Raw genomic sequence first — 27,442 nt, forward strand, 5'->3', positions numbered from 1 at the left:
CTTATAACTGTTGTTGATCAACTACAAAAGACATTCTTGGTTAGTCAGTAGGGCTAAGTAATCCGATTCTCTTTATCCACTAAGGAGTAATACACATGAAATGGACTTGTTATTAATCATGCCTTTCTCTCATTATTTCCCCGGTTCCCTTCTTAATGCACTGATGGTTCGTTCAGCAGAATTTCTGAACTTTTTTCTCAAAAGTTTGAGTGTTAGTGTAGTAAACATCAAATTTTATCTTCTGCTGGGAAACAGTACGAGGAAACCACATCTCTTAAATTTTCAGGTTTTGCCTCCTACATATGCTTCTCATTCGTTCTCTTCGCTTTCTGACTGTGCACTGAGGTCCTCCGAGCAAAGATGAGTGCAGGTTCTCCAAGGGTACACTGACGCTCACGCGGTGTCTCCCAGCTGTTTCCTCCCGCAGGTTACAATCTAGGCATTCCAGGGTGCCTTAGCAATGTGTATTTCCCTCAGGTATCTCTCCTGGTTCTATTCTTCTCAGTCTGACTTCTTTGGAAATTTATACTGTGAATCTTACACAAGGGCAAAATGCAACCCACTAGCCAGATGAGGCCCAGCCCTGTGGATACTGGGGATCCTTCCAGAAGGGAAAGAGATTTGTCTCTTTGCTTTTAAGATTCAGTAGTGACCCTGTGACATCATCATGAGAGGACAGAGGAGACCCTCTGGCCCAAAGTAGGAAAAAGAAAACTCTGCCCCCTCCCACTTCATCCTTCTCCAGTTTGTAATAATAGCACTGCTGTGTACATGTGAACTGTCTTTTCTGCTGACTGTTGGCCCTGTGCTCTGGAGAAGCAGGCTGCAAGAGTTAGATGCTAGCCTAGAAATTAGGAAGCGGTTCCAGTCCTCAGTCACTCCATGGTCTAAATTAAGCAAACCTGTGCTGGACTTTGCCACCCATTAAAGTGACTCAGAAGTTCTTCATGGGCCCCACAGAGCCGTAAGAGCACGAAGAGACCGGGCCTAGGACACAGTCCTGCATGCGGAGAGAGAGACTGTCAAGGACTCTCCTAATGGGAGTGCTGGATTCCTGATACCATCTCGGCTGGAAACATTAGCTACTGCGGACAACCTCCCCCGGGCAGCCTTGGCTCCAAGCTTCCCTATCAGCCAGCTCAGCGCTGCCAGAGCCACCCAAGCTTCCTCGTCTGTGCCACGCTTGTCCAAGGACGCTGCCTTTTCTCTCATGTGACCATCTTAGGCAGGGTGGCCTTGAGCCCCGAGGAGGAGCTAAGTCCCACACGGTTGATAGTGAGCCTGTTCGCTGGAGCCCTGGGTCCTTGCAGAATACAAAGTGCCTTGCCTGCAGCACTGTACCTTGATAGGGGCTGGTCACTGGGTGTTGCCAGGGGTTGATCGGGAAAGGAGGAAATGTTCTTTTATCAGTGAGATCATCCGGTGAAGGGCCAAGACTGTGGACACTGTGGCCAGACAGGCCGACCCGCTCCTATCCTGGCTCCCTCCCTTTCTGTGTATGTTTTTCTGTTCAGGAAAAAAAAAAAACAAAAAACAAAGCCAGTAATAGTTACTAAAAACAAACAAACGGAAACAGAAAGAATTTGGATTCAGAAGGCTGGTGGCTGGTCTTGAAACGTGAGCAGGACAAGTCCTTGACCTCCTCAGCTCGCTCTATTTTCCTAAAGTGGGAAATAGAGGGGAGGGGGCAGGGGGCTGGTAGATGCCTGGCAATGGGAGCTTCTCCAGAGACCTAAGTCATCTTGAGCGTGGAGAAGAGTTCGTGCGTTTGCATCTATATACCTAGCCGTGGTCACTCCCTCCCTTTCCAGCTTAGGGATGGAGGCCCACAGAGGTCAGTCATGTGTGGCTCCCCTTTAGCCCTGTTATCTCGTGGTCATGGTTTATGTTTTCTTTCCTTTCTTTTTTTTTTTGCTTGTGCGCGCATGTCATGTGTGTGGGAAGGGGGGTGGGTGCATGTATGTGCCCTTGCAAGCGTCCTGTGTGCTCCTCTGTGATGGCTGGAACAATGCTGGGTGTCCGGCCCCGTCTTTCTTCCTCCCCTTGTTGTCAGACTCTTACTGATAGCAGCGCCCGCTGGCACTCCTTTATCTCCGCTCGCCTCTGCTGCCCTGGGGTTAGAGGCGTCTGTGGCCGTGCGTGGCTGTTATGTAGCTTTTGAAGAGTCAAACTCAGGCAGTTTTAGGCCCCATGCTGAGCCACCTTTCCAGCCTGGGTTCATGTCTTCTATACGTTATTTACCGCTGCCTCTCAGGTTATTCATATTTTCTGGCCATGGGAGGTAGGATCAGGATACTCTGATGTCTTTCTTTCTAGTGACACCTCTGTCGCCCAAATGCCATGCGAGTCCCCTCACCAAGTGGGTGTGCACAAGGCATTGACTTAGACACGGCGGTATTGATGTAATGCCTAACTTTATCTTCTCAATAACAACCCAGTAAGTTATACCTTTTTTTTTCCCCCCTCTCTCTCTTCTTCTCCAAGACAGGTCTGGCTATGTAAATCCAACTGTCTATAACCTAGTGATATTTCTGCTCCTGAGCTCTGGGATTACAAACATGTACCACCACTACCGGCAGTTATGCTTTTTAAAAAACATCTTTAAAATATTTTCATTTATTTGTAAGAAGAGAAGGAAAGAGACAGAGAGAGAGAGAGAGAGAGAGAGAGAGAGAGAGAGAGAGAAAGGGAATGCACCAGGGCCTCTTACCACTGCAAACAAACTCCAGATGCATGTGTCACTTTGTGCATCTGGATTTATGTGGTTATTGAACCCGGACAATCAGGCTTTGCCAGGAAGCCCCTTTTAACTGCTGAGGCATCTTCCCAGCCCAAGTGATACTCTTTGAATATGTATGGTCATACACTCCAAGATGTGGGCATTATATTTTCTCAAGTTAAAAATCCAGGCATGGAAAGCAGCAAGCTAGAATGTACTTGTGGAGACGGCAGGACTGTGCTGGAATCGGAGACAGTGGGCTGCTATCAGCATGCTGCTCGTGGTCCCTCAGGAATGCAGCCCGCTCAGTGCCTCCTCTTCTCCCACCTTCCTCCTGGAGAAGAAACCCAGTGAGTTTTGATGCGGCAGGCTGTTCTTTTTGTGATTTGGGAGGCCTGAGTATATCATCCTGTCCCTCCAGAGAAAAGAGATGGGAAAGCTTTGCATGACAGTGGGTAATGCATTCTGTGCAATCAGCGAGTTGCATTGTTAATGTGATTCACTTAAAAGCTGCCACAAAACAAAACCTGGTGCTGACTATTGTTTCTAGAAAATTCTGCAGCAAAGAAAGTGCCTGCAGCTGTGATGAGGAACATGCAGGGCATACTGAGTCACTCTCTCTTCCCATGCTTCCATAACCATTGACAATTTTCATACTTGTACACAATTAAGTTTTATTTATTTATCTGACAGAGAGGGAGGGAGAGAGAGAGAGAATAGGCATGTCAGGGATTCCAGTCACTGCAAACAGACTCCAGATGCTTGCACCCCCTTGTGCTTCTGGCTAACGTGGGTCCTGGGGAATCAAATCTGGGTCCTTTGGGTTTGCAAGCAAATGCTTTAACTGCTAAGCCATCTCTCCAGCTCATACATAATTAATATTGATCATAACCCCTTCTTTGCTCCTCTCCTCTATGGCTCTTCCACTGAACCTCTCTTGTTTCCAACTTTTATTTGCCCTCTTTTTTAACTTTATTTTTATCTTTTGATTTTAGAGAGAGGGAGAGAATTGGCGTACCAGGACCTCAGTCACTGAAGTTGAATTCCAGATGATTGCCCCACCTAGTGGGCATATGCGACCTTACACTTTTGTGCATCTGACTTACATAGGATGTGGAGAGAGATTGAACATGGGTCCTTAGGCTTCACAGGCAAGCACTTAACTGCTAAACCATCTGTCTAGCCCTGCCCTCTTTTTTAAAGTATTCATTTATTTATTTGAGAGAGAAAGCGGCAGGTAGAGAGATAGAATGGGTGTGTCAGGGCCTCCAGCTGCTGCAAACGAACTCCAGACACATATGCCGCCTTGTGCATCTGGTCCTGAGGAATCGAACTTGGGTCCTTCAGCTTTGCAGGCAAGAGCCTTAACCACTAATCCATCTCTCCAAGCCTTTTGTCCTCTTTTGGCATCTATAAAAAAGTTTTAAAATATAATTAATTAATTTATTTATTTGAGAGAGAAAGAGAATGGGCACATCGGGGCCTTCAGCCATTGCAAACAAACCCCAGATGCATGAGCCCTCTTGTGCATCTGGCTTACGTGGGTCCTGGGGAATCGAACCTGGGTTCTTAAGCCTCACAGGCAAATGCCTTAACTGCTAAGCCATCTCTCTAGGCCTACAGTAAAGTTTTGATGGGGCCGATATTGTGTAGATGACCGTGTGGGGGTAACAACAGTTGATGTGAGGCCCTGAATGCCATAGCCACCTCATGTTCAGAAGACAGCATTCCAAAGCACTCCTCCCCACCCTCTATCTATTACATTCTTTCTAGCCCCCTCTTCCCAGTGTTCTGTGAGCCTTGGAGGGGGTGTTATGAATGTCTCATCTGGTGCTGAGCACTCAGCTGTCACTTCTCAGCACTTTGATGAGTTTTAAGTCTCTACAGCAGTCACCATCATCTGCAAAAAGTAGCTTCTTTTGACCAGCAACAGGCATAAACATAAACATTTAGAGGACAACCTGATGAGTACCACATATCCATTTAGGCAAGTAGCAGTAATAGCTCACCTGCCTAAAACCTGTGACCTTCCCATCTATGGTCTTTGGACCAGGTTTTCAGTACCAGGCATGAGCAGTTTAAGCCAAGATCTGAGCTATAGGTTGATGCAGGCTGCCGGAGCCCAAGTTCTGCAGTGTACTTCAGGTGGCCTCATCTAGTTAGTGATTACCAAAGACTCCCGAAACGAAGTTCATCCTTTTGCAGGACATTTCGTCTGTGAGTTTTAATTTCTGTTTTCCTGTGGCCCTGGCAAGTAACAAGATGCGGCATGGAAGTGACAGGGAATAGCTCCCCACTGCGCGTTGGGTGGTTTTCTAATTTTGACTTTTCCGAGTGCTTGCCTGGCCTTCAAAATTTCTTTTATGACAGGATGTAAACATGGGTTTAATCAGAATCTCTTCTTTTGGCATGCACGTGTATATGTGTGCATGTTCGTTTTCATGCCTGTGTAGGAGGAGGTGTGCACGTGTGTTGAACCCAGAGGTTGATGTCGAGTGTCTTGCTCAGACACTCTCTCCACCTTAATTCTTTGAGAAAGCGTCTCACATTGAATATGGGGCTCACTGTTTAACAAGACAAGCTAGCCAACAGGTCCAATGGGTCCCCCTGTTTCTGTGTGTCGGCTCTGGGTTAGGCCTCTCCCTCCATTTCCACCATTCACCTGGATGCCTGGGATCCAGACTCAGGTACTCATGCTCCTACATTAAGGACTTCACCCACTGAGCCACCCCACCGACTCCAGGAATCGTTTGTTAAAAATCAATTCTTAGCCGGGCGTGGTGGCGTATGCCTTTAATCCCAGCACTCGGGAGGCAGAGGACCGAGGATTGCCATGAGTTCAAGGCCACCCTGAGACTACAGAGTTAATTCCAGGTCAGCCTGGACCAGAGTGAGACCCTACCTCAAAAAAAACCAAAAAAAAAAAAAAATCAATTCTTGGGTTGGAGAGATGGCTTAACTGTTAAGGCACTTGCCTGCAAAGCCTAAAGACCCGTGTTCAACTCTCCAGATCCCTTATAAACCAGATGCACAAAGTGATGCAAGCTCACCAGGTCGCACACGCACACAAGGTGACACATGCGTCTAGAGTTTGATTGCAGCAGCTCGAGGCCCTGGCATGCCAATTCTGTCTCTCTCTCTCTCTCATTAAAACTATCAAGTCTTGCTAAGGAAACACAAAAGATTAAAATGCTAAGAATAAGGAAAATGCTCAGCATTAAATGAGATATGTCTCTTGCACCCACCAAAGGCTCAGAGAATATTGCTGAAGAGGTGACAGAGAAAATGTGAGAGGCAGAGGCTGGGGGTGGGGGGATGCTTTGGGGAGTTGTGTTCGAAGATGAGGTAGTCACTGCAATCACGACCTCCCAGCAGCTCTCCTTCCCTGCTCAACATTCACCCATCAATGTGTCTTCATTGATGATGAAGGAAACAAAAAAAAAAAAAAGAAAGAAAAAGGACATCCGCATAGAAGAGGCAGAGGCTACTTGAACGGAAGACAGGGTTCAGTGGAAGGGGTGTGGGGAAGGGGAACAGGGGACAGGAGAGAGTGATGGTAAGGAATTATAATCAAAATACATTATGTGTGTATATAAAATTGACAATAAAATGAAAAACAAAAATCAAGTCATTGCTAGGCTGCAGACAAAGCTTTTCTTTGGTGGGAAAACAGGGGCAGGAAGGATGAGAAATGGGGACATTCAGTGCGGCACTGTGTCTGGACCTAGGAGTTAATGCTATGTAGAAATGACTTGAGATCGTTGCAGAGCTCGGTCCTGGGGAAAGTTGTGTGCGGGGACGGAAGGATAGACACCGTTGAGTCAGAAACAGCCAGTCGGGAAGTTGCTTGGTAGGAAGTCTCCAGTCAGGCATGTCTGCCACAGACTAGAAGACAATTGTCCTTGGAATGCATCTTCTCCCAAAGTCTCAAAGCAAGTCAGTGATAGACTTAGGTAGAAGACAAGTCCCCACATGTCCCTTTAAACCATAAACCCCACGTGGAAGAGGAAGGGTGCTGAGCAGAGTCCACGCGGACTCTTCACCCAGAAGACTGGAGTTGCCGAGAGAAAAGACTCCCCACTTTGCTCTGCCTTCTTCAGGACAAGCAAGGGGAAGAGTCCATTTTTTTCCCCCTGACATCCATTCAATCAATGCGTTGTCTGAATGGACCCTAAATTTCTGTAATGCTGCCTGGGTGACTTCTGCATTCTTGTTAGTATGGAAGGCAACCCTGCCCTCTTTTTGCAAGTTTGTTTTTATCTTCTAATATTCCAAGAGAAGTAGATAAGCATCTGGATTAGAAATATGCAAAGTGGGACTGGCGAGATGGCTCAGCTTTTAAAGTAGTTGCTTGCAAAAGCTGATGACCTTGGTTCGACTCACCAGTACCCACGTAAGGCCAGATGCATACGGTGGTGCTTGGGTCTGGAGTGTGTATGCTGAGGCAGGAGGTTCTGATACGCTCACGCTCATTCCCTCTCTTTCCTCTCCCTCATCCTCTCCTTACAAATAAATAAAATTAAATTTAAAAGAAAAGAAATATCTAGGGCTGGAGAGATGGCTTAGCGGTTAAGCGCTTGCCTGTGAAGCCTAAGGACCCCGGTTCGATGCTCGGTTCCCCAGGTCCCACGTTAGCCAGATGCACAAGGGGGTGCACGCGTCTGGAGTTCGTTTGCAGAGGCTGGAAGCCCTGGCGCGCCCATTCTCTCTCTCTCCCTCTATCTGTCTTTCTCTCTATGTCTGTCACTCTTCAATAAATAAATAAAATTAAAAAAAAAAAAGAAATATATAAAGTGGAGCCTCAGATATCTCCAAGTAAAAAAGCAGGAAAAGCCCTAAACAAAGACAAGGAATAACTCTTCTGTATGGTAGGGGAAAAAAATCTGCATTTTATTTTGGGTGGTTGTTCCTCACTCAAATCAAAACCAGAGTATTCTTTTAAGTTTGTGCCATCAAAATTTGTTCTTGAATTCCTACTGTGCTAATTTCTGCCAAGAGGAGCAAGGGAATTGTCTAATGACGTGGCAATGGCTAATACTGTGGGAGAGGCCGAAGCGTGAAGATGGGATAGTGGTGAGGAGATTCTGTAAAAGGCAGCCCTTTGCTGTGTAGGGTATAGAAATGAGAGGGCAGGAAGGAGGGTTTATTAGTCCATTTTCTATTGCTATAACAAAACACTTGAGCCCAGGTACTTTATAAAGACATTTATCTTGCACACAAGTTTGGAGACCCTCAGCCCCACCCCTTCACCCTTGGTTATGTCACCTCGAGTCAGATGACATCATTACAGGAGAGCATGCAAGAGGAAGATCTGGCGGGCTGAGGCAGAAAGCCCGGGTGACTCGGAGCCCAAACCTGCTCTTCTCACTCTCTCAAGAACTCGCTTACAGGGCTGTGCTGATAAAGTACGTGTTGTCCAAACATGAGGACCTAAGTTCAATTCCCCACACCCATATTAGTATGTGGCAGCATGTGCCTGTAATCCCAGTGCTGGGGGTAGACAGGAGGATCCCTGGGGCTTGCTGGCAAGCTAGCGTAGCCAAATCGATGAGCTCTGGGCTCAATGAGAGACCGCGACTTAAAACAACAAGGCTGGGAACAACTGAGAAAATTTCTGGATGTCTATTACTGGTCTCCATATAACATGTATATGCATACGGTCATGTATTTACATGTATGTATGCACACACACCCCACAAAGAAAACTAGCTTATATCAGGAAACCGGCATTAATCCCTCCCACCAAGCCAGCACCCCCAGTGGTCTCAATTACTGCCCACTGGGCCTCTCTTAAAGGTTCCACCACTCCCAGCATTGTGTCAGTGGCTATAAAACCTCCAGCATGTGAGTCACATTTGAACCAAAATAGAGGGAATAGGAAAGAGATTCAAAGAAGCAAAGCCCCCTTCTTCTACTGGGGAGTGTTCTGTTCTCCCCACCTCCTGTTTGACACTTCTCCCAAGTGCATGAAATGTCAGGGGCCAGCCATTGTGCAGACACTCTTGCTGGGAGCAATCTCGGGAATGTGGTTTCAGAGTCCATTTCCTTAAAGTAAATGGGGAAATTGCGTCCTGCGGTCTGGTCCAGCTTGTCTATTGAGAATTAATTTGGCACAGTGAATCAGAGAAGAATGGCTGTCTTCATCGTTCTTTGGGGAAAGGACTTGGCAAACAAGGCTGATATGGACAGTCAGTAATTAAATTGCCATGGATCGTGTCTAATAGAATTGAGATAGGCACTTGTGAACATGTGTCCCAAACAGTGCCCTGTCTCGCGCAGAGGAGTCCCAGGGCCCTTGAACCCTTTCTTTCCCAGAGTATGGAAATCAATATCTTAATTAAATCTAGAAGATCTTTTAATAATTTTTTTTATTTACTTGAGGGGGGGCAGATAGAAAGAGAATAGGCATGCCAGGGCCTCTAGCCATTGCAAAGGAACTCCAGAGGCATGCACCCCCTTATGCATCTGGTTTGCGTGGATCCTGGAGAATTGAACTGGAGTCCTTAGGCTTCTCAGGCAAACTCCTTAACCCCTAAGCCCATATCTCCAGCCCCAAGCTAGAAGATCTTTAAACAACAAAAATTATAGGAGCAGGTGAATCACGTGAAAGAAAAAAAAAATCCTTCTTTCTAGTCGTTCTGAATGTCTCTGACCCTTCATCTTGTACTCCTTTTTCCATTTTGTAAAACAATGAATTGGGAAGATTTTATGAAGGACTGAATGGAAACGTGGAGGTTTTTACCTCTGCTGATTAAAAATAGTGCCTTCATGGGTCTCATGCGCTTTCCTAAGGACTGGTTTTTGAAGAAGACATGGTCCGTAAGAATGGTCAATGCACAGAAACGTAGGGACTTTCACACTTTTCAATGGCCATTGCTTTCTGAATCTCAAAGATCCCAGTGTAAATAAAGCCCATTGCAGTAACAGATAAACAGGCTTTTCTTTCCTGCTGTCATCCATGAACTTTGAACTTCTACTAGTGCCTTTATCAAAAGCTTCTCATCTCATTGTTGACTCCTAATTGCCCCACCTCTGGGCCAAGGGCTCTGGCCTCCATATTTACCCTATTGAGAATTTCATTGGATGGCTTCAGCTCTGTTGTACTTGATTATTTTCCCAGATTATGTGTTCGTGGAATTGTGATGGGAGGATTCCAATAGGGAGTGTGGTAGCAGCCAACAGGGATGTGTGTGTGTGTGTGTGTGTGTGTGTGATGTATATGCATTATTGTTATTGTATATCTTTCTGTGCAGATAGGCAGCATTCATTGCTCATCTCTGTGATACATTTTTGCATGTATGTATGTGTATGCAGTTTTTATTGCATATCTCTGTGTATATGCAAGTTTATTGTGTATTGCATATATGTGTATATGCAGTTTTATTTTACCTGTGTATATGCAGCTTTTGTTGCATATCTGTATGTCTGTAAGTTTTTATTTTATATCTCTGTGTGTATGCATTGTTTTATTGCGCATCTGCTCTCTGGCATGAGCCAGTCAATCATTTAGGTAGAACCAAGGTTGTGATGGCTCTGACATCAGGTATTGAACTTGTACGATTGAAGCATAAGTCATTGCTTGGTTGTAAGTTAACTTTGGAAGTATCTGCTCATATAACCGTATCATGACTTTCACCTACAAATAGAAAACATAGCCTCATACTATAGAGTGAATGGATAGAACTGGCCAGGATTTTGTGTATTTCCAAAGTGGTTCACAGTGGGCTGGGAAGATTGCTCAGTAGTTAAGGCCCTTGCCTACAAAGCCAAAGGAACCAGGTTCAACTCTCCAGGACCCATGTAATCCAGGTACACGAGGTAGCACATGCATCTGGAGTTCACTTGAAGTGGCTAGAGGCCCTGATGTGCCCATTCTCTCTCTCTGTCTGTCTTTGTCTCTCTCTCTCAAATAAACAAATAAAAATTAAAAAAAATTTAAGTGGTTCACAAATCAGTTTTCCCTGGCCATTGTCTTAACGTGCCCTCCTTACAATTTCATGTTGCTCAATTTATTGTATTTATTTTATTCTTTAATTGTTGTTTCTATTTATTTCTTATACTTTTCATAGTCTGAGATTATCTTCTGCATATTTACACATGATTAAAATAATGTGCATCATACATATGTATTCATTATTATATTTCCCCCTCAGAATGTGGGCTCTTTGAGGGCAGAAACTGTAATTCCAGCACATTTTCAGTGGCTGTTTCTAAAAAATACGTAGGAAGGAGATGGGGAGATGAATGGTAGATATAAGCTTCTTGCCCAAGAACCAGTACCTGAAGCTGGATGGCCAGAACCTATGTAAAGCTGGATGACGCAGCAGCCATGTGTTCTCCCAGTTCACCTATGGCAAGATGAGAGGCAGAAACGAGAAGCTTCCAGAAGCTCAGGGTCCAGCTAGCCTGGTGAACACATCAGTGAACAGTAAGAGAGAGACCTTGTCTCAAACAAGATGAAAGATGAGGACACACCTGCTGCTTGTCCTCTGAGCTCCATACACACACACACACACACACACACACACACACTGTGACACCCACACTCACAAACACAAACACACTTGTACACATACACCAAAAAATAAAGAAACAAATTGTGAGTAATGAGCCAGTCAACCATTTAGGCTTATATGATCCAGACATTAAGTCTTATACACCTAATATGATTAAAGCACAAAGGGTTAGTTTGTTGTTGATTTAGTTAGAATCAGCTACTCGTAGGGCTTAGAACAGCAGTTTACCATCTACTTTCTGAGGAAATAGTTTTTAAAATAAAATTCAAAATCATATATTCTAATATGTCTTATCTCTGAAATTAGTTGCTTCTCCATTCATACTCTTCTCCCTCAGGGCATTTTACAGTGTCTACTCTGTGCCAGCTGCCAGGCCATAGAAGACACAAGCTCCTTGTCCAGCACACAATTACTGTCCAGAGAAGGGTCAGCCAGGCCAAGGTCTTCCTGGGTGTCCACACTGGCATGGCTCGCCATTCACGATGGAAGTCTCAAGGAAGAGACTCCTAAGTTAAGACTGTGATCAGAATTAGCCAGCTTGGGGATGATTCCTGTGGGTAAGAGGAGGTTGGAGACAGGTGTAGAAAGAGAAGGACAAAGGGCAGGTGAAAGGGTCTGGACCATTTGGGCGGGGGGAGTCTATCTAGTCAGTGTTCCATGAAGGAAAGTTCTGAGGTTAAGATTGGTGTGAAGTGCTGGTGTGGGAGCGTGGCCCAGGCTCACAGGGAAAGGCTTTGACTACGGGCTCTGTCGTATCTGGTGCCAATGTCTGGAGGGTTTCAAGCAGGGGATTGGCACGGTCAGAACTTTAGGGTGTGTTCGTGATTTGATAGGTTTAGGACTTAGGACCAATTGTCCATTCTGCGACCACTTCTCCATTTTTAATGTTGCATGAGGAGGTGAGAATAGTTCAGGGAAAAGCTGTCATTGTAGTGAAACCTTCTCACTTCTGGGACATAGTGCCCAACCCAAAGCAGCTGATGTGCGGTAAGGTTTTATTTTGTCTTATAGTCTCGGGGGGGGAAGCTTTATGATGCCAGGGGCAGCATGACATGAGCAGAGGTTGCCACAGCAGGTGGAAAATAGCAGCAGGAGAATGCGATGGACTCTGGCAAAGGGAGCTGGCTACCACCCCCTAGTCCTGCCCCCGAGGAAACACCTCCTCTGCAAGGCTCCACCTCCTAAAGTGCCATCTGCGGGGGACCAAGCATTCAGAACACATGTGTTTAAGGGGAACATCTGATTCAAACCACCACAGCCATGTTTATAAACATACGAATATCCCTCAGAGCACACAGCTGACCCTGTGGCAGAGTAAGTAACACCGCGCCGTCCTCCACAAGGTGCTCACTCTCTATCATCTCTTTGTTATTTTGTTTTCTTTCTGTCCTCTCTGTGCCTCCTTTTCCCACCGTAGAACAACAAGGTCGCGCTCTTCCGCCAGCTGCAGCAGATGACGTACAGCTTGATCGAGTGGCGTTCCCAGATCCTGTCCGGGACGCTCCCCAAGGATGAACTCGCAGAGCTCAAGAAGAAGGTCACGGCCAAAATCGACCATGGGAACAGGTAAACAAGGGTGATTTTGCACTGCAAATGTGGAAACTGACCAGAACCTTCACACTACAGAATTCATAACAGACTTTAAAAAATTCTTTAAGAATTTTAATTGATGCATCATAATTATGCATACATGTGGGGTACATGTATATACAATATCTACATATACACACATATATACATATACACACATATATCTATATCTCTATATATTTACATGATGATTGGGTCAACAATGTATCTATCACCTTAAATATTCATCATTTCTTTCCATTTGCTATGCCTTCATAATCCTCTCAGCTAGCTATTTGAAATATAAAATTAGGGCTGGAGAAATAGCTCAGCAGTTGGTATGCCTGCTTACAAAGCCAAGTTCAATTCTCCAGTACCCATGCAAAGCCAGATGCACAAAGTGGTGCATGCATCTGGAGTTCTTTTGCAGTGGCTGGAGGCCCTGGTGCATCCATTCTCTCTCTCTCTCTCCTTGGAAATAAAAATAAATTTTAAAAAGAAACATAAAATTATTTGTTGCTGGCCATGTTTACCCTACTGGGTTGTGGAAACTTACAATTTACTCCTGTCCGGCTGCATAGCTACACCTGTTAACCATACCCTCCCCATCTTCCCTGTGACAGTTACTTTGCTTGATACTGTGACAAAATGCTTGACAGAATAGCTTAAAAGAGGAACGATTTACTTTGGCTCAGCTTTAGGCAGAATAGTCCCTGATGATGGGGAAGGCCCGGCAGAAGTGGCTTCTGTCCACGGTGGCGGGAGCGTGTGGTCAAGCTCCTCACATGGCTGCACCAGGAAGCAGAGAGCACTAGACTAGCATCAGGAGATATAACCTTCAAAGGCCCTCCCCCACTGGCCTGTGCTCACCAGCTAGGCACCACCTCCCAATTGTTACATTCCTCTCAAAACAGTGCCAACCAGCTGGGGACCAAGGTATGCAAACACATGAACCTACTCGGGACATTTCACATTCAAACCATAACACCCACAATCTTCCCCCATCCTTCCCACAACCTCACAACAAGCTTTAAAAGAAAATATTTATTAGAGAGAGAGAGAGAGAAAAAAGAATAGGTGTGCCAGGACCACCTGCTGTTGTGAACGAACTCTAGACATATGTGCTACTTTGTGATTCTGGTTTTATGGGGGTTCTGGTGAATTCACCCCAGGTTGTTGTTTTTCTAGCAAGAACCTTTAACTCCTGAGCAGCCTCTCCAGCCCTTATAACAAACTTTTGATCTTAGAGTTGCCAAAGGGAAAAAAATGCTTACTGCTCTTAATGGTATCATAGAAAACATTTACTGTTATTGAAAAATGAATTACAGTCCCTTTGTTGGTCCAGATGCTGTGTTAACCTCAAGGAGCTGAGCACAAGAACAGGGAAGTTGGAACATGGCTCTGTGCTTCTTCTCAGCTGGGGAAGCTGAGAGTGACGGGCATCTGGGATGGCACTTTAAAATGCCTGAAACGGTTTCGTCCTACGAGTGGATATCACATCGGCTGATATCAGGCTCTTCCGCTCTGTCTTCTAACCACGGCCGTGGTCTGCAGTGTGTGAAAACCAGGTTCTCCAGACAGCGAGCTATGCATCTAACATGGAGAGTCTATCTGTCCTCACCTCTCATGCCCCAGTCACCTCCCGGACCTTTTCCTTGTCTCAGCGAGATGTGGAGGTTCCAGAGATTTCTACTTGTCACAGAATGAGACTCTCAGTCCATGTCTGTACATTTATGGTGGGCAGGGCCTCGATTCTTACATCCGGTCAGCCCCTTCCAGAAATCAAGGTGTCCTCAGCTGGTCTTGTTGGGAATTCATTTTCATATTTGGTTTCTTTACTTCACGTGCACACAATTTCTTGAGTCTCCTTTTGCTCTGTTTCTCAAACCTTAGGACTTTTAATTATCCCTTACAGCCCCGCTAAGATGCTAATCATTATCCTGCCATTTAAATGTCATGCTGTGACAACTGTGTTCAGAAATAATTGAAGTCAGTGTTGAGTACAAGATACAATTAGTATTTACAAATGCCTCCTCCATACACGTTGCTTACTTATCCCCCTCTGAAGCAGCTAATGTGAGATAGTTATTACACCCATTGCTTGGGCACAGAGTCAGCGTGTGACCTTCAGTGGTTTCCTTCCAAGTCACGTCGTCTTTGGAAAGGTGTCCATTTGAACCTGAGCCTCTTGTTTCCATGACTGATGATCCCTTCTTGGGGCTGGGAAAAACAAATCTCCTTCCTGACACGGGGCTACCCAGACAGATGCAGATGCATGGCCCATCATGCAGCAGCAGAGGGCTTTCTTTTTAAGTCAGCCAACAGGGCTGGGGGGGGTGTGACACAGCGGGTAAAGTACTGGCTGAGAAAGTTTAGTTCTCTTCAACATCCATGTCAAAGCAGGTGCAGTAACATGGACCTGTAATCCTAGTGTGGGAGGCAGAGGCAGGAGGATCCCTGGCGCTTGCTGGCTGTCTTGCTGAGCAGGATCAGTGAATTTCAGGTTTGGTGAGAGGCAAAGGATGACACCTTCTGTCAAACTCTGGCTGCCATACATACACAAAACACACACACACACACACATATGTAGAAGATATCAAGTAAAAAGCAAGCTATAGCTGGAGAGATGGCATAGCGGTTAAGCGCTTGCCTGTGAAGCCTAAGGACCCCAGCTTGAGGCTCGATTCCCCAGGACCCACGCTAGCCAGATGCACAAGGGGGTGCACGTGTCTGGTGTTCGTTTGCAGTGGCTGGAAGCCCTGGTGCGCCCATTCTCTTTCTGTCTCTCCCTCTGTCTGTCGCTCTCAAATAAATAAAAATAAAAAACAAAGCAAAACAAAAAAAAAAAACCAAGCTAATATGGGGTAAAACACCTCTTGTTGCTCATCTAGCGGCTCTATCTTGGGGTCTTGCCACAACATCTTTGGCCTGGAGAATGCCCCAATCCCTGGCACAGAATGTTAATGCCCTTCCTCATGGCAGACAATGCCTCTTGGCCATGCCAGCCCTCGGGAGCAGCTTGGGAAGAAAGCTGTGGTGTCAGGTTGTCTGTGATTCTGTCTCTGAGCAGCCAGCGTGCCATCCCTCATGGGCCTGGGTGGCCAGTGGCTCTGGCTGCTGTGGCAAAGAACCTCCCAGCTCATATCAGATGATGAAGTCGCAACACACCAGAGAGAAGGGAAACTGCGCATTCTTCTGCGGCCTTGGCCCTTGCTGTCTCCCCAAAGCTTTCTTTCCCTTGGAGCCTCTCCACTCTGACAGTGTAGGACCTGGGATGCCTGCCATATGCTCACAGACCACCATCCTATTTCCCGCAGCCTCTAGCTTCTTGGAGCTCAGCACTCCTCTTTAAAATATATTTTATTTACTTACTTTCTTACTTATTTGAGAGAGAGAGAGGAAAAGAATTGGCATGCCAGGGCCTCCAGCCATTGCAAACAAACTCCAGATGCAGGCACCTCCTTGTGCATCCGGCTTACGTGGGTCCTGGAGAATCAAGCCAGGATCCTTGGGCTTTGCAGGCAGACCCCTTAGCTGCTAAGCCATGTCTCCAGCACAACGCTCCTCTCTATTTCTATGAGCCCATGGGAGACCGAAACCGGGGAGCAGTGGTGGTGACGTCTGAAATAATTGTGCAACTCCCGGCATTCTGGTCTCGACCGCTAAGGTTTTCTTGTACTGCGTGTGGCAGGAAGAGCTGCTTTGCTGGTGCTTTCGGTACGAAAGGGGTTGTGTTAGGTTTCTTACCCATGGTACCTCAGTTGGCGTCTTCCATCAATCTTGAAGGGTAGGGAATGTCAGCAGGTGATTCGTCACAAGAAGGGCTTCTGACGGTGGCAAGTGTGAAAGTCAAGGTTTAGATCGTAGCCTAAGGGACAGCAGAGCCGGTGCTGAGATGGGCTATGTGAGTGTGACCTTAACCTCCGGGGCCTGCGTCACTGACCATGAGACTCTGGAGGAAGGCAAGCCCCTTGGGTCACGTACAGGGCTCTGTCATGGCTCTTATGCCAGGTCACAGAGACCAGGGCAAGCAGGCACTGCAGAACGGGCTGTGGTCACGATCATTATCAGTGCCAAGTTTGTCGTTCTTGTTCTGGGCCAAAACTATTTCCCACACCCCTGTACAGATGGGGCTCACACATCTCATGTGCTTTGGTCAACGGAAGGGAGAAAACTGAGCTGTTCTTCGCCGGTCCTGTCCAGCCCCCGTCCTGTGTCCCCGTGTCCTCTGATGAGAACTCTTCGACAAGTGTCTGGCCATGGTGGACTGAGCTACTTAGCCACTCCTTTCTCTCCAGGATGCTCGGGCTAGACCTGGTAGTGCGAGATGACAACGGGAACATCTTGGACCCGGATGACACCAGCACTATTGCGCTCTTTAAGGCCCATGAGGTAGCCTCAAAAAGGATTGAGGAGAAGATCCAAGAAGAAAAGGTACGTTTCATCTAGTGTGCAGAGTTTGGCTGGTAGGGTTCCAGTTTTGCATATGGCTTTGAGTGTGTGGATGAGACGTGTACGAAGCGTGTTTGCATGGGTGCACGTGTGCTGCCGGAGGACACCCTGGGGCTGCTGGTCCTCTCCACTCACCTCGTCTGAGACACATTTTCTCTTGTGTGGCTGCTGGGAATGCCAGAGTAGCTGACCTGTGCGCTTTAGGCGTCTCCAGATTCAACCTCCTGTCATTTGTTAAATTGTGCTGGAATTACAGAAACTTGCACCACTTTCGCGTTCAACTTTGTATGTGGATGCTGGGAATTTAAACTCAAATTCGAACTCAGGTCAGCAGAGCACCTTTAACCCATTGGGCCATCTCCCTGGCTCTTGCTTTGGTTTTAAATGAAAGGGACTTATAGACAATAGAGGTAAAAATTTCTAGAAAATCATTTGCATCCTCAGTTTTCAAGTGAGCAAAAATAATGACACCACAAGCTTTAATAGATTCCCAAATCCATTTCCACTAGCACTGACACCTTTTACTTTATTTGTTTGCTGTGAGTGTATGAGAGAGAGAGAGAGAGAGAGAGAGAGAGAGAGAGAGAGAGAGGGATTGTGGTGAAGAGGTCAGAGGACAACTTTTGAGGTCACCGCTTGCCTTCTACTTTGGGTGAGGTAGGGTCTCTCATTGTTTGCTGCTCCGTTCATGAGCTTCCAGGAAATTCTGTCTCTTCCTCCTTTCTCACCATAGGCTCACTAGGGTTCAAGAAGCCTACCACAGCCTCCAGCATTTTACACAGGGTCTGGGATTGCAATTGGGGTGTACTGGGAGTTGTCCAGCAAGTGCTTTATCCACTGAGCTGTCTCCCCAGCTCTGTAGCATTTATTGATTCAGTTGGGATCAGGGCTCTTTACAGGACAGCTTTGATCACCCAGATAATCATGCTTAGGGTTTTCTTTCACCTGAGGGACCCCTGGTGCCCCCATCTTCTCAGCAAGTGCTCGTGGGTGGTGATGTTTTACCCCGTTTGAAAATTGATTTCTTAGCCAGCATTTCCTGTGTGCTGTACCTGAGACATTCTCCTTCCTGTTCCTCTGTGTCCAGTGCATCCTACAGAACCTTGACCTGCGGGGCCAGGCCATCTTTAGCACCGTCCACACCTACGCTCTGTATGTGAACTTCAAGAACTTCGTGTGCAACATTGGGGAGGATGCAGAGCTGCTCATGGCCCTCTATGACCCAGACCAGTCCACCTTCATCAGGTAGTGGAAATCTAGATTGCAGAACACCCAGCTTTCACCTGCCCCCGTTCAAGGAAGCCCTTTTCTGGGGTTGAGAAGGGGAGACAAAGAAGACATGTGCAGGCATGAGGGAGACTAGCTTTCAGGCAGCGGAAAGTAAAGTCTTTGGGCTCTAAAGCTCTTCCGCAAGGCTGCTGCCCTCCCACAGCCAGAGTTTGCATATGTCCTAGGATTTAAAGAGCAAATGAAACTGCTTAGACCACAGGGATGGCGACAGAAGATTCAGAAGATCATAGGGTGAGAGTGAGGAGGGGGTGAAGAGATGGCTTTCAGAGGGTTTTTAGGGCTCTGAAGCTTGCCTGCGTGATACTGTAATGGTGAATTCTGTCCTAGTACATTTGTCTCAAAACCTCACGATGGAAGGGCTGGGAGTGATGCTGCTGGATCCCTTCAGCTCCGTCAGTAAGGGCCGTGGGGCGCAGAGGGTCATGTGTGGGGCTGGGTGTGCATGGGAACTCTATGCTTTTAGCCTGACTTTGTCATGAACCGAAAATGCCTTTGAACAGTCATCCACAATAGAAAACTTAAAGATTATAGGGAACGGCCAGGGGGGCTATTTAGCCCCTAGAGTGGCCCTGCACTCAGCACTGAGGTAAACATCTGTGAGAAGGTGATTAAAAGAAATAGTTACTGGTGGGACTAGGAAGATGGCAGTGGTTAAAGGTGCTTGCTTACGCAGCATTGACAATCTGAGTTCAGTTCCCATGCCATCCATCCACATAAGTTGGGTGCAAAAAGGGGCACAAATGCCCGGTGTTCATTTGTAGTACAAAAGGCCCTGGCGTGTGCCCATGCTCTTTCTCTCTCTCACACACACATACACAAATAAATAAACACTTTTTTTAAAAGTAGTTACTAGGCTGGAGGCATAGTTAACATTTAAGGCACTTGGCTGTGAAGCCTAAGAATCATGTTAGAATCTCCAGGTCCCATGTAAGCCAGGCACACAGCGATACAAGCATGCAATGTCATACATGCATTCAAGAGGGTGCATACATCTGGAGTTCGTTTGTACTGGCTGAAGGCCCTGGCAAGCCCATTCTCTCTCTCTCTCAAAATAAATTTTAAAAAGTACTTGCTGATGAGTAGTTTATTTCTAAAGAGGAAAGTTTGAGTATTGTGCTATAGATTACAAAGACAGGCTTGGAACAATTATTGAATTGTTCTTTAACTTTATTTTTCGAGATAGAATTTCACTGTGTATACAAAGCTGCTCTTGAATTCTCTAGGTAGCCAAGGCTGGCCCTAAATTTATGGCAATCCTCAATTCTGCTAAGTACTGAGATTACACATGTGAACCACCACACCTCACTCTAAACTTCAACTCTTGTGTGTGTGGGGGGGTGTATGGGTGTGGATGTATGTGTGTGTGTGTATGCAAATGCACATGTGTTTGCACATGTATGTGGAATTCAGAGGACCACTTCAGATGTCATTCCTTCAGACACCATCTTTCTTTTCTTTCCTTTCTTTTTGAGGCAGGGTCTGACAGTGGCCAGGGAGTCACCCAGTCATCTAGACTAGCTGATCAGAGAGCCCGGGCCTTTGCCTGTTTCCTCCTCCCCAGTGCCGGGATGACAGGATGTTTATACACGTGTCCTGGACACTGCACTCAGGTTCTCACGCTTGCAAGGCAAGCATTTTTACCAACTGAGCCATCTCCCTAAAGTTTAACCCTTGCGTTGACAAAGCTGAAACGTTAATAAAGAATTTGAGATGGGAAGCAAACCCCAGACAGCAAGACACCAAGTCTCGGCCTCCCCACGAGGTGCGTCATGGCCTGTACGGGGGCGACCTTTTTGACACTTCAGCGGGGTCTCTTCCAGAGACGAAGACCCCAGCGTGTGGCTGCGTGTGTTCCGTCAGGTCCTCTCTCAGCCAGAAAGCGTTGCTGCCTCTTCCCTTGACTCCGGGTACTCTGCATCCTAAGCCGCCTGTGCCTCAGTTGGCCTCTCGTTAAGAGACATTTTCTTTTCTTCATCAGTGAGAACTACCTAATCCGCTGGGGCAGCAGTGGCATGCCCAAGGAGATAGAGAAGCTGAATAACCTCCAAGCAGTGTTCACAGTGAGTCCCACCTTCGCCCTCCCCATTTTCTTTGTCATGCTGTGAGTAAATGTTCACTGGAAGTCCTACGTTTGCCCTCATCATTTTCTTTGTTATTACAATATGAGTAAATGCCTGCGGTAAGTTTATGAAAAACACAAAAGATGGCATGAAAATTCATCATTCCCCAGAAACAAAAAACAACCTATCATTTATTCAGTGACTAGTCATTGAACACTTGACTACATGCCATGCACTTGACTTACATACTTGAGAGACATCTGTGAACAAATTAAGGAAAGAAAACCTGCTCCTGAGCAGTTTTTGTGCTGATGGGGAAGACATAATAAATTACCATGAAATAAATGAGTAAATGCATACGATGTTGAGGAAAGTGCTTCGAGGGGATTTGGGCTGCCTTGCTAAGGGAGGCTTGTGTCTTAAGTAGGGTTAGGAGTTGCTGTGGAGTTCAGTGGTAGAACACATGCTTAGATGCGCTCGGCCCTGGGTGTGACCTCCAGCATCCAAGGGCTGGTGTCTGCGGGAAGAAGATGTCTCAGTAAGAGAGAGCGTGAGTTGAGAGAGTAAGCCATGCTGTTCACTGGGAGAAGAGCTTCCAGGACCAGGTCGTGAGCAAGACAAATGTGGATGGAGAGGTTTGCCATGTCCGAGTCTCAGCGCTTGTTTTGCCACCTCCCGCCCCCCGCCCGCCCCAACCCCTTTAGAATGCTGCTGCGTGTGGCTCAGGAGCCAGGGAAGGCATCAGGCTGAAGTTGGGCATGGTGCCTAGCTTCCTCTTGGGTTGGAACTTTCTGGGGTATACTCTTTCTGTTGATGTCACTCTCTCCTCTTTCTCCTCATACTTCAGACATCCCAGAGCCTCTGCCAGGGGCTTTGGGAAGCCTTGATTAAAGATCCCCAGCTCTCCCCTCAGCCCACACAAGTATTTTCTTTCCTAACTTCCTCCCACCATGAGATATGGAAGACGAGGTCCATGTCACAACAGCAAGAGAAACCACAGGAAACCTCCCTGGTCCCTGTCCGGCGTCCTGAGGCTCCTTCTTCTCCCTCCTACCTCTGGGACTCTCCCCAGATCTCTAGTATTGGCTTAGTTCTTCAGACCAAGCGGAATTTTCCCTAAAATTTAAAAGGTGTTTATCAGTCCATGTGTATATTTTTAAAAGACACTATTAAATCTTTTATAACAGGGTGTTAGGGGCCCAGAACCCCCAAGCCCTAGGTTTGTTTCTAATTTTAATCAAAGAATTGAATTTAAAAAGACCAAGAAAGATAATTATTAAACTATTATATTTATTGAGGGACATATAGAGACAAGGAAAGGCATCCACATGGCTAGAGATCCCATGTGAAGGGCCTGGGAAAACCATGGAAAGAAAAGAAAGGAAAGAAAATTCAAGGAGCTCCTGCCATGTGGGGAGCTGAAGGGGGTAAAAGAACCCATGTGGGGAGTAAGGGCTGGGGGGGCTTTCCCCTGGGCTCACCCACAGCTGGAAGCTCCCCAGTGGTCAGAGAGCCTGCCCTCCCCTTGCAATGGTATTTATAACCTTATAGTGGTGGGCTGTCTTCTGACTCAGGTGGTGAACCAGAGGGACAGCCGGTTGGTTAGGGCTGGGGGCTGTCTCAGGAAGAGGCCAGCCCTGACACCAAGTTCCAAGGGCTGAACTTGATCAGCCACAGTGTTTAAATCCTATGAAAGACCTCCCTCCCAGGAGGGGTCCTGGATGTTTGTGGAATGACAGGTTTAGGGAACTAGGCAAGATATAAGAAGTCAGATACGAACTTTGATTTCTAGCTAGTACACACTTTCTTACTCCTCCCCCACCCCAGAAGTAAGGTTCAGTCACCTTCACTCCCCTCTCACTTTGGTCCACCGCCTAACCCATGCCAGTTTGGAACAGCTGTCCTTCATCCTGTCCCCTCCCATCCCACAGTCTCCCACACAGCCAGGATCATCTAGGATCTGAATTTCATGTCTGACCTTTGCAATTAGTTGTGATGACTATTTCCTTGGTCACTAAACATTCCAAGACTTGCTGTATCTTGTATATTCCTTAATATCAATATGCCACAGTTTGTAGAATGGGTCACTTATACTATTTTCCTATTCATGGAACCCTTTCAGAAGCTGTAGTAGAAATTGAGGTGGATGTTATTAGTGGCGTCTCTTCCTGTCTTGGTGAGCTGTGTTAGGTAATTTGCAGGGCGTAGATTTGGAGTGATTATTTGAGAAGTAATTTTTGATTCAATGAAGAGGGCTGAGGCTACTGTGTCTGGAAAGGGCTTTGAGATGTAATGACATTATCTCTGATGTTAAGTGAGTGAGATATGTAAGCTTATTCCGGGGATTCACTCCCCCCTCCTTACAAACATAGACAAGAGCTCAGCCAAAAGGGGTGGTAAGTCCATTCATGGACCTCTCACTCTTCAGCTCGTACGCAGAGGTCTCTAGTAGGTGTATGTCATAAAGGAGGTAAGGAGCCCCACAAAGCCACGCCTGGGCTTCCCTGGTCTCCCAGGATTCTTTAGACAATGAAATGAAGCCGGGTTTGGTGGTGTATGCCTGCGATCCAAGTACTAGGTAGGTAGAGGCAGGAGTGTCACAAGCTCAAGGCCATCCTTGGCCACCTGTGAGTTTGAGGCCAGCCTGAGTTGTGAGATTCTGTCTCAGAAAACATAAACAATAAAGAAGATGAAATGAAATGTCACAGACTTGTGAGGGTGGCTGATAAATCACAGCATAATGCAAGCAGTTACATCACTTGACACTCAGACACGTCCTGGACTTAGACATGTCCTGGCGGGACCGAAAGTTGCAGCGAATGTACTGGTTTTTAAAGACTGCACTTAGCTCATCACACAGAGGCATTTGTCTGACCTATTTTTTTTTTTTTATTAGTTATGGACATGCTTACTATGGAAACAACACAAGTTAGTACCATCCTTTTCCTCATCCCTGCCCCTTTTCCGAAGGGGCCCTCCTCATTGGGGTCACAGGTTATCCCCATGAGGGTTGTGGGTTGTGCATTGTGAGAGCAGCAGTCAGTCATGGGAAGAGGGAGTGCCTCTGGACACAATGTCCCAACTTGTGGCTCTAACAATCTTTCTGCCCCCCCTCTTCCACAAAACTTCCTGAGCATGTTGGGTGTGTTTTAAGTCTACTTCAGTGATAGGCTATTAGAAGCCTCTGGATCTCTGGTCTAGTAGGTGTTGAGTGTCCTCAGGGTCTGTTTCCTTCACCCTGGTGTTGATTATCAGGTTCACCATGAAAGTGGCACTCTTGCTTATCTCTGAATTCCTCTGTGGTTTAGCTTGGGCCTGGCTGAAGTGTGGTGGGTCATTTATCTCCTCCCTCTCCCATCTAAAAAAGACAAGCAGATTCTCCAATGGAGAGTGAAGTCAGCACAGGTTCAATAGGATAAGCGTTATTAATTTAGAGAGAATTTGATGGGTGTAGTCCCTCCTTTAGCCCAAGATTAGTGGGAGCTTGATATTGAAGAGCAAAATTATTATCTGAATATGATTCTGACTTGTTTCCCAGTTCCAGATGTGGGCTCCTTTCCATTGAGTGGATCTCTTAGCCAATCAGAAAGCTATTTGTTACCCACCAAGGCTGGGCACCACCATTGCACTTGTGTGTACATCTTGTCAGGGTGTTTGCTTCTGAGTAGCTCAGAACCGGGGTTGCTCAGACAGCTGTTGGCCACTTTTCCCCAGTAGCTCATGTAGTGCCTTCCAGCACTAGATGGGCTGACTGACCAGGGTCTGGCTCTGTTCCAGATTCCAGCCAGTTAGCTGACTGGTCTATTGTAAGAATTGGAAGTAGAAAACTCAGGAAGGAAAAAAAAAATGGCCTATTTAAATAGCTATAGAATCATTTTCTCTGACTTTGGAGTAGCTACTGGATGGGTTGGTGGAAGACAGGAATACTTCAAGGGTGTTCAGCATGGAACAAGATTCTGGGCTAGAGAGGACAGGAAAATGAAGGAGAGGTCACGTCGCTTGACCTCTCTCGCGTTCTCTCTGTCCACCGCTCCAGGACCTCAGCAGTACAGACCTCATCCGGCCTCGCATCAGCCTCGTGTGTCAGATCGTCCGGGTGGGCCGCATGGAGCTGAAGGAGGGCAAGAAGCACACCTGTGGGCTCCGGAGGCCTTTTGGAGTAGCAGGTAAGACCGAAGCCCAGAGACAAGGGAGAAACGGTGTGGCTCCTGTGGACAGCAGTCTTTCAAAAGAACTAAATGTTAAGCCGGGCGTGGTGGCGCACGCCTTTAATCCCAGCACTCGGGAGGCAGAGGTAGGAGGATCGCCAGGAGTTCGAGGCCACCCTGAAACCCCTTAGTGAATTCTAGGTCAGCCTGAGCTTGAGTGAGACCCTACTTTGAAAACAAAAAAAGGAACTAAACATAGAAGTACCACGTGGTCTTGTCATCTCCCTGAAAGAGCTGAGAGCAGGACTCCCTGTGAAGCGTGTGCTCACGTCCAGAGCAGTGTTACAGGCAACTGCCCAGAGGTACAAGTCGCTCAGCTGTCTGTCAGTGGGTGAAGGGTTAAACAGAATGTGCTGTTACGAAGGAAGCAAATTCTCACCCGTGCTACAGTATATGAACCTTGGGACTGTTAGGCTAAGTCAAGTAAACCAGCACTTAAAGCACCTTCCAGCAAAGCCTCACAACCCGGGTTCAGGTCCTGTAGGGAGCAGAAGCCACAGAATCACATGAAAAACAGCAAGCTTGGGTATCAGTGAGAAATTCCATCAAGGAAACTCATAGATGAGTGATAGACAGGGAACACACAGCATTCCTCTCTGGTCTCCGTGTGCATATGCACGGAAGAGAAAGAGCGGGCTCGGGAGAGGGATCAGTGGTTAAAGGTCCTTGTTTGCAAAGCCTGCCAGCCCAGGTTCAGTTCCTCAGTGCCCACATTAAAGCAGATGCACAAAATACTGCCTAAGTCTGGAGTTTGTTAGCAGTGGCAGGAGGCCCTGGTGTGTCTATACTGTATAAAGAAAGAAGGAAGGAAGGGAGGGAGGGAGAGAGGGAGGGAGGAAGGGAGGAAGGAAGGAAGGAAGGGAGGGGAGAGAAAGAAAGAAGATAGATGATTGATAAGTGAGTGAATGGGTAAATGAATGAATGAATAAATGCCTCAAATTTCTCAAGAAAGCAGCATTCTGGTCTGACAAAGCCATCAAGGAGTGGTTAAGCACAGAGAATCCCAGTCCCTGCCTGAGTCCCTGGTGGCTTGCTCTTCTTCTGGGCGTGGTCCACTGGGCAGTTATTGTTGGCAGAGAATAGGAGCCATGCCGATGTCTGTGTCCGCAGACACCATCCTTTCCCACAGCTGCTCAGGGGGGCGTGATGCCCCGGTTTCTTTACTGACACGTGTCTCTTTTCTAGTGATGGACATTTCTGATATTGTCCACGGGAAGGTGGATGATGAGGAGAAGCAGCACTTCATTCCCTTTCAGCAGTAAGTGGTGGGCATTCATCCCCGGGGACCTGAGACTCTAGCTAGCCGTTTGCGCAGCAGGTGTGAGTTGGGAAACACTTCTGGGAAATGGTCAGGCAGGGCACAGAAGGAAGTGTTCGAGGTCCTTGGTTCTGGACTTGAAGAAAGTCAATCGGTTTCCTGGTTCCATAAAAATAACTGATGGGATACAAGATAAAAGGCATCTGTTTCTGTACACCGGAAGCCAGAGAGCAGTGTCATTGAATGTTCACAGACATTGAAGTGTGGCTGCACCTTGGTGTATAGAACAGGTGTGACAGAGAATCACACCGGTGAGGTCACGCTTCTCAAACTGTATGGCATGAAAGAATTGCCAGGGAATGTTGTTAGAATCAAGATTTGATCGGAGAGGTAGGATCGTATCTGACAAGCTTCTGAACAATTCCTGCATAAAGCCAGATGCACAAAACTGCGTAAGTCTAGATGTTGTTAGCAGTGGCAAGAGATCCTGGTGCATCCATACTCTACCTCCTAAGTAAGATAGATAGATCGACAGATAGATGGACAGACATTTAGCTATTTTATGGATGGATGGATGGGTAGATAGTCAGATAGACAAATAGATAGATAGATAGATAGACAGACAGACAGACAGACAGATAGATAGATGAGAGACCACACTTTCACTAACAAGGGTCCTGGCATGCTTAACCTTTTAAGATATGACGGGGTATAATGATGTACAAAGTACACACCTCAAAGTCATGCAGTCAAGGTACAAAAGAGTCTCATGGCATTTGACACAATTTTATGAGTTTGTGTTAGGTGGCTTCATAGCTGTCTACAGTCATGCAGCCTGTCCACAGGTGGGACACATCTGGAGCTTTGCTCTAAGAGAGCGAAGGGCTGATTTGCCTCAGGTTAGGGTACCACAAAGGTTTGGGGGGAGCCAGTCTGAAGAACAGGTAAAGGTTCGGACACAGATCCCTTCCTGAGGTGCGGCCAGGGGAGATGCAGGGGAGCTGTCCCTGTCCCGGCCGCTCAGAGGGCTCAGGTGTGAGCGTTGTGGCTGCTCTAACCTTCGGCACAGGTGCTGGCAGCCCGAGTGAGGCCACAACATCACTGAACATGATCCCTCCTGGGTGACATGCCAATAACAGCTCTTTGTCGCCAATAATTTGAAACTGTCACTACAGATGAACAAGGAGAATTGAAAACCCAACCAAGGATGTTGAAGTGAATTTTCATTTTATAGATATTGCAAATTAAGTGAGGAGCAAGTATGTAGAAGCATTTTTGAGACTGTTAGCTAAACACTTAAAAGACCTGTTTTGAGAGCTTGCTATCACAGCTTATACTTGTGCAAACCCTAGATAATAAAAATGTAAAAA

The 27,442-nt window shown here is 46.7% G+C and overlaps 1 protein-coding gene across 2 annotated transcripts in view; it reads left to right on the forward strand.

Annotated features, from left to right (window-relative positions):
• Positions 1 to 27,442, forward strand: part of Dock5 (dedicator of cytokinesis 5) — a 221,083-nt gene that overhangs the window by 93,249 nt on the left and 100,392 nt on the right. For both annotated transcript variants that reach the window (XM_004665821.2, XM_045131067.1), the window contains exons 6-11: positions 12,653 to 12,801; positions 17,103 to 17,238; positions 18,344 to 18,501; positions 20,525 to 20,606; positions 24,643 to 24,772; positions 26,000 to 26,072. In XM_004665821.2, coding sequence (XP_004665878.2) covers positions 12,653 to 12,801; positions 17,103 to 17,238; positions 18,344 to 18,501; positions 20,525 to 20,606; positions 24,643 to 24,772; positions 26,000 to 26,072 — 728 coding nt within the window. The remainder of the gene's footprint in view (positions 1 to 12,652; positions 12,802 to 17,102; positions 17,239 to 18,343; positions 18,502 to 20,524; positions 20,607 to 24,642; positions 24,773 to 25,999; positions 26,073 to 27,442) is intronic.

The sequence above is a fragment of the Jaculus jaculus genome, chromosome 12, assembly GCF_020740685.1.
Source record: "Jaculus jaculus isolate mJacJac1 chromosome 12, mJacJac1.mat.Y.cur, whole genome shotgun sequence".
Taxonomy (NCBI): Eukaryota; Metazoa; Chordata; class Mammalia; order Rodentia; family Dipodidae; genus Jaculus; species Jaculus jaculus.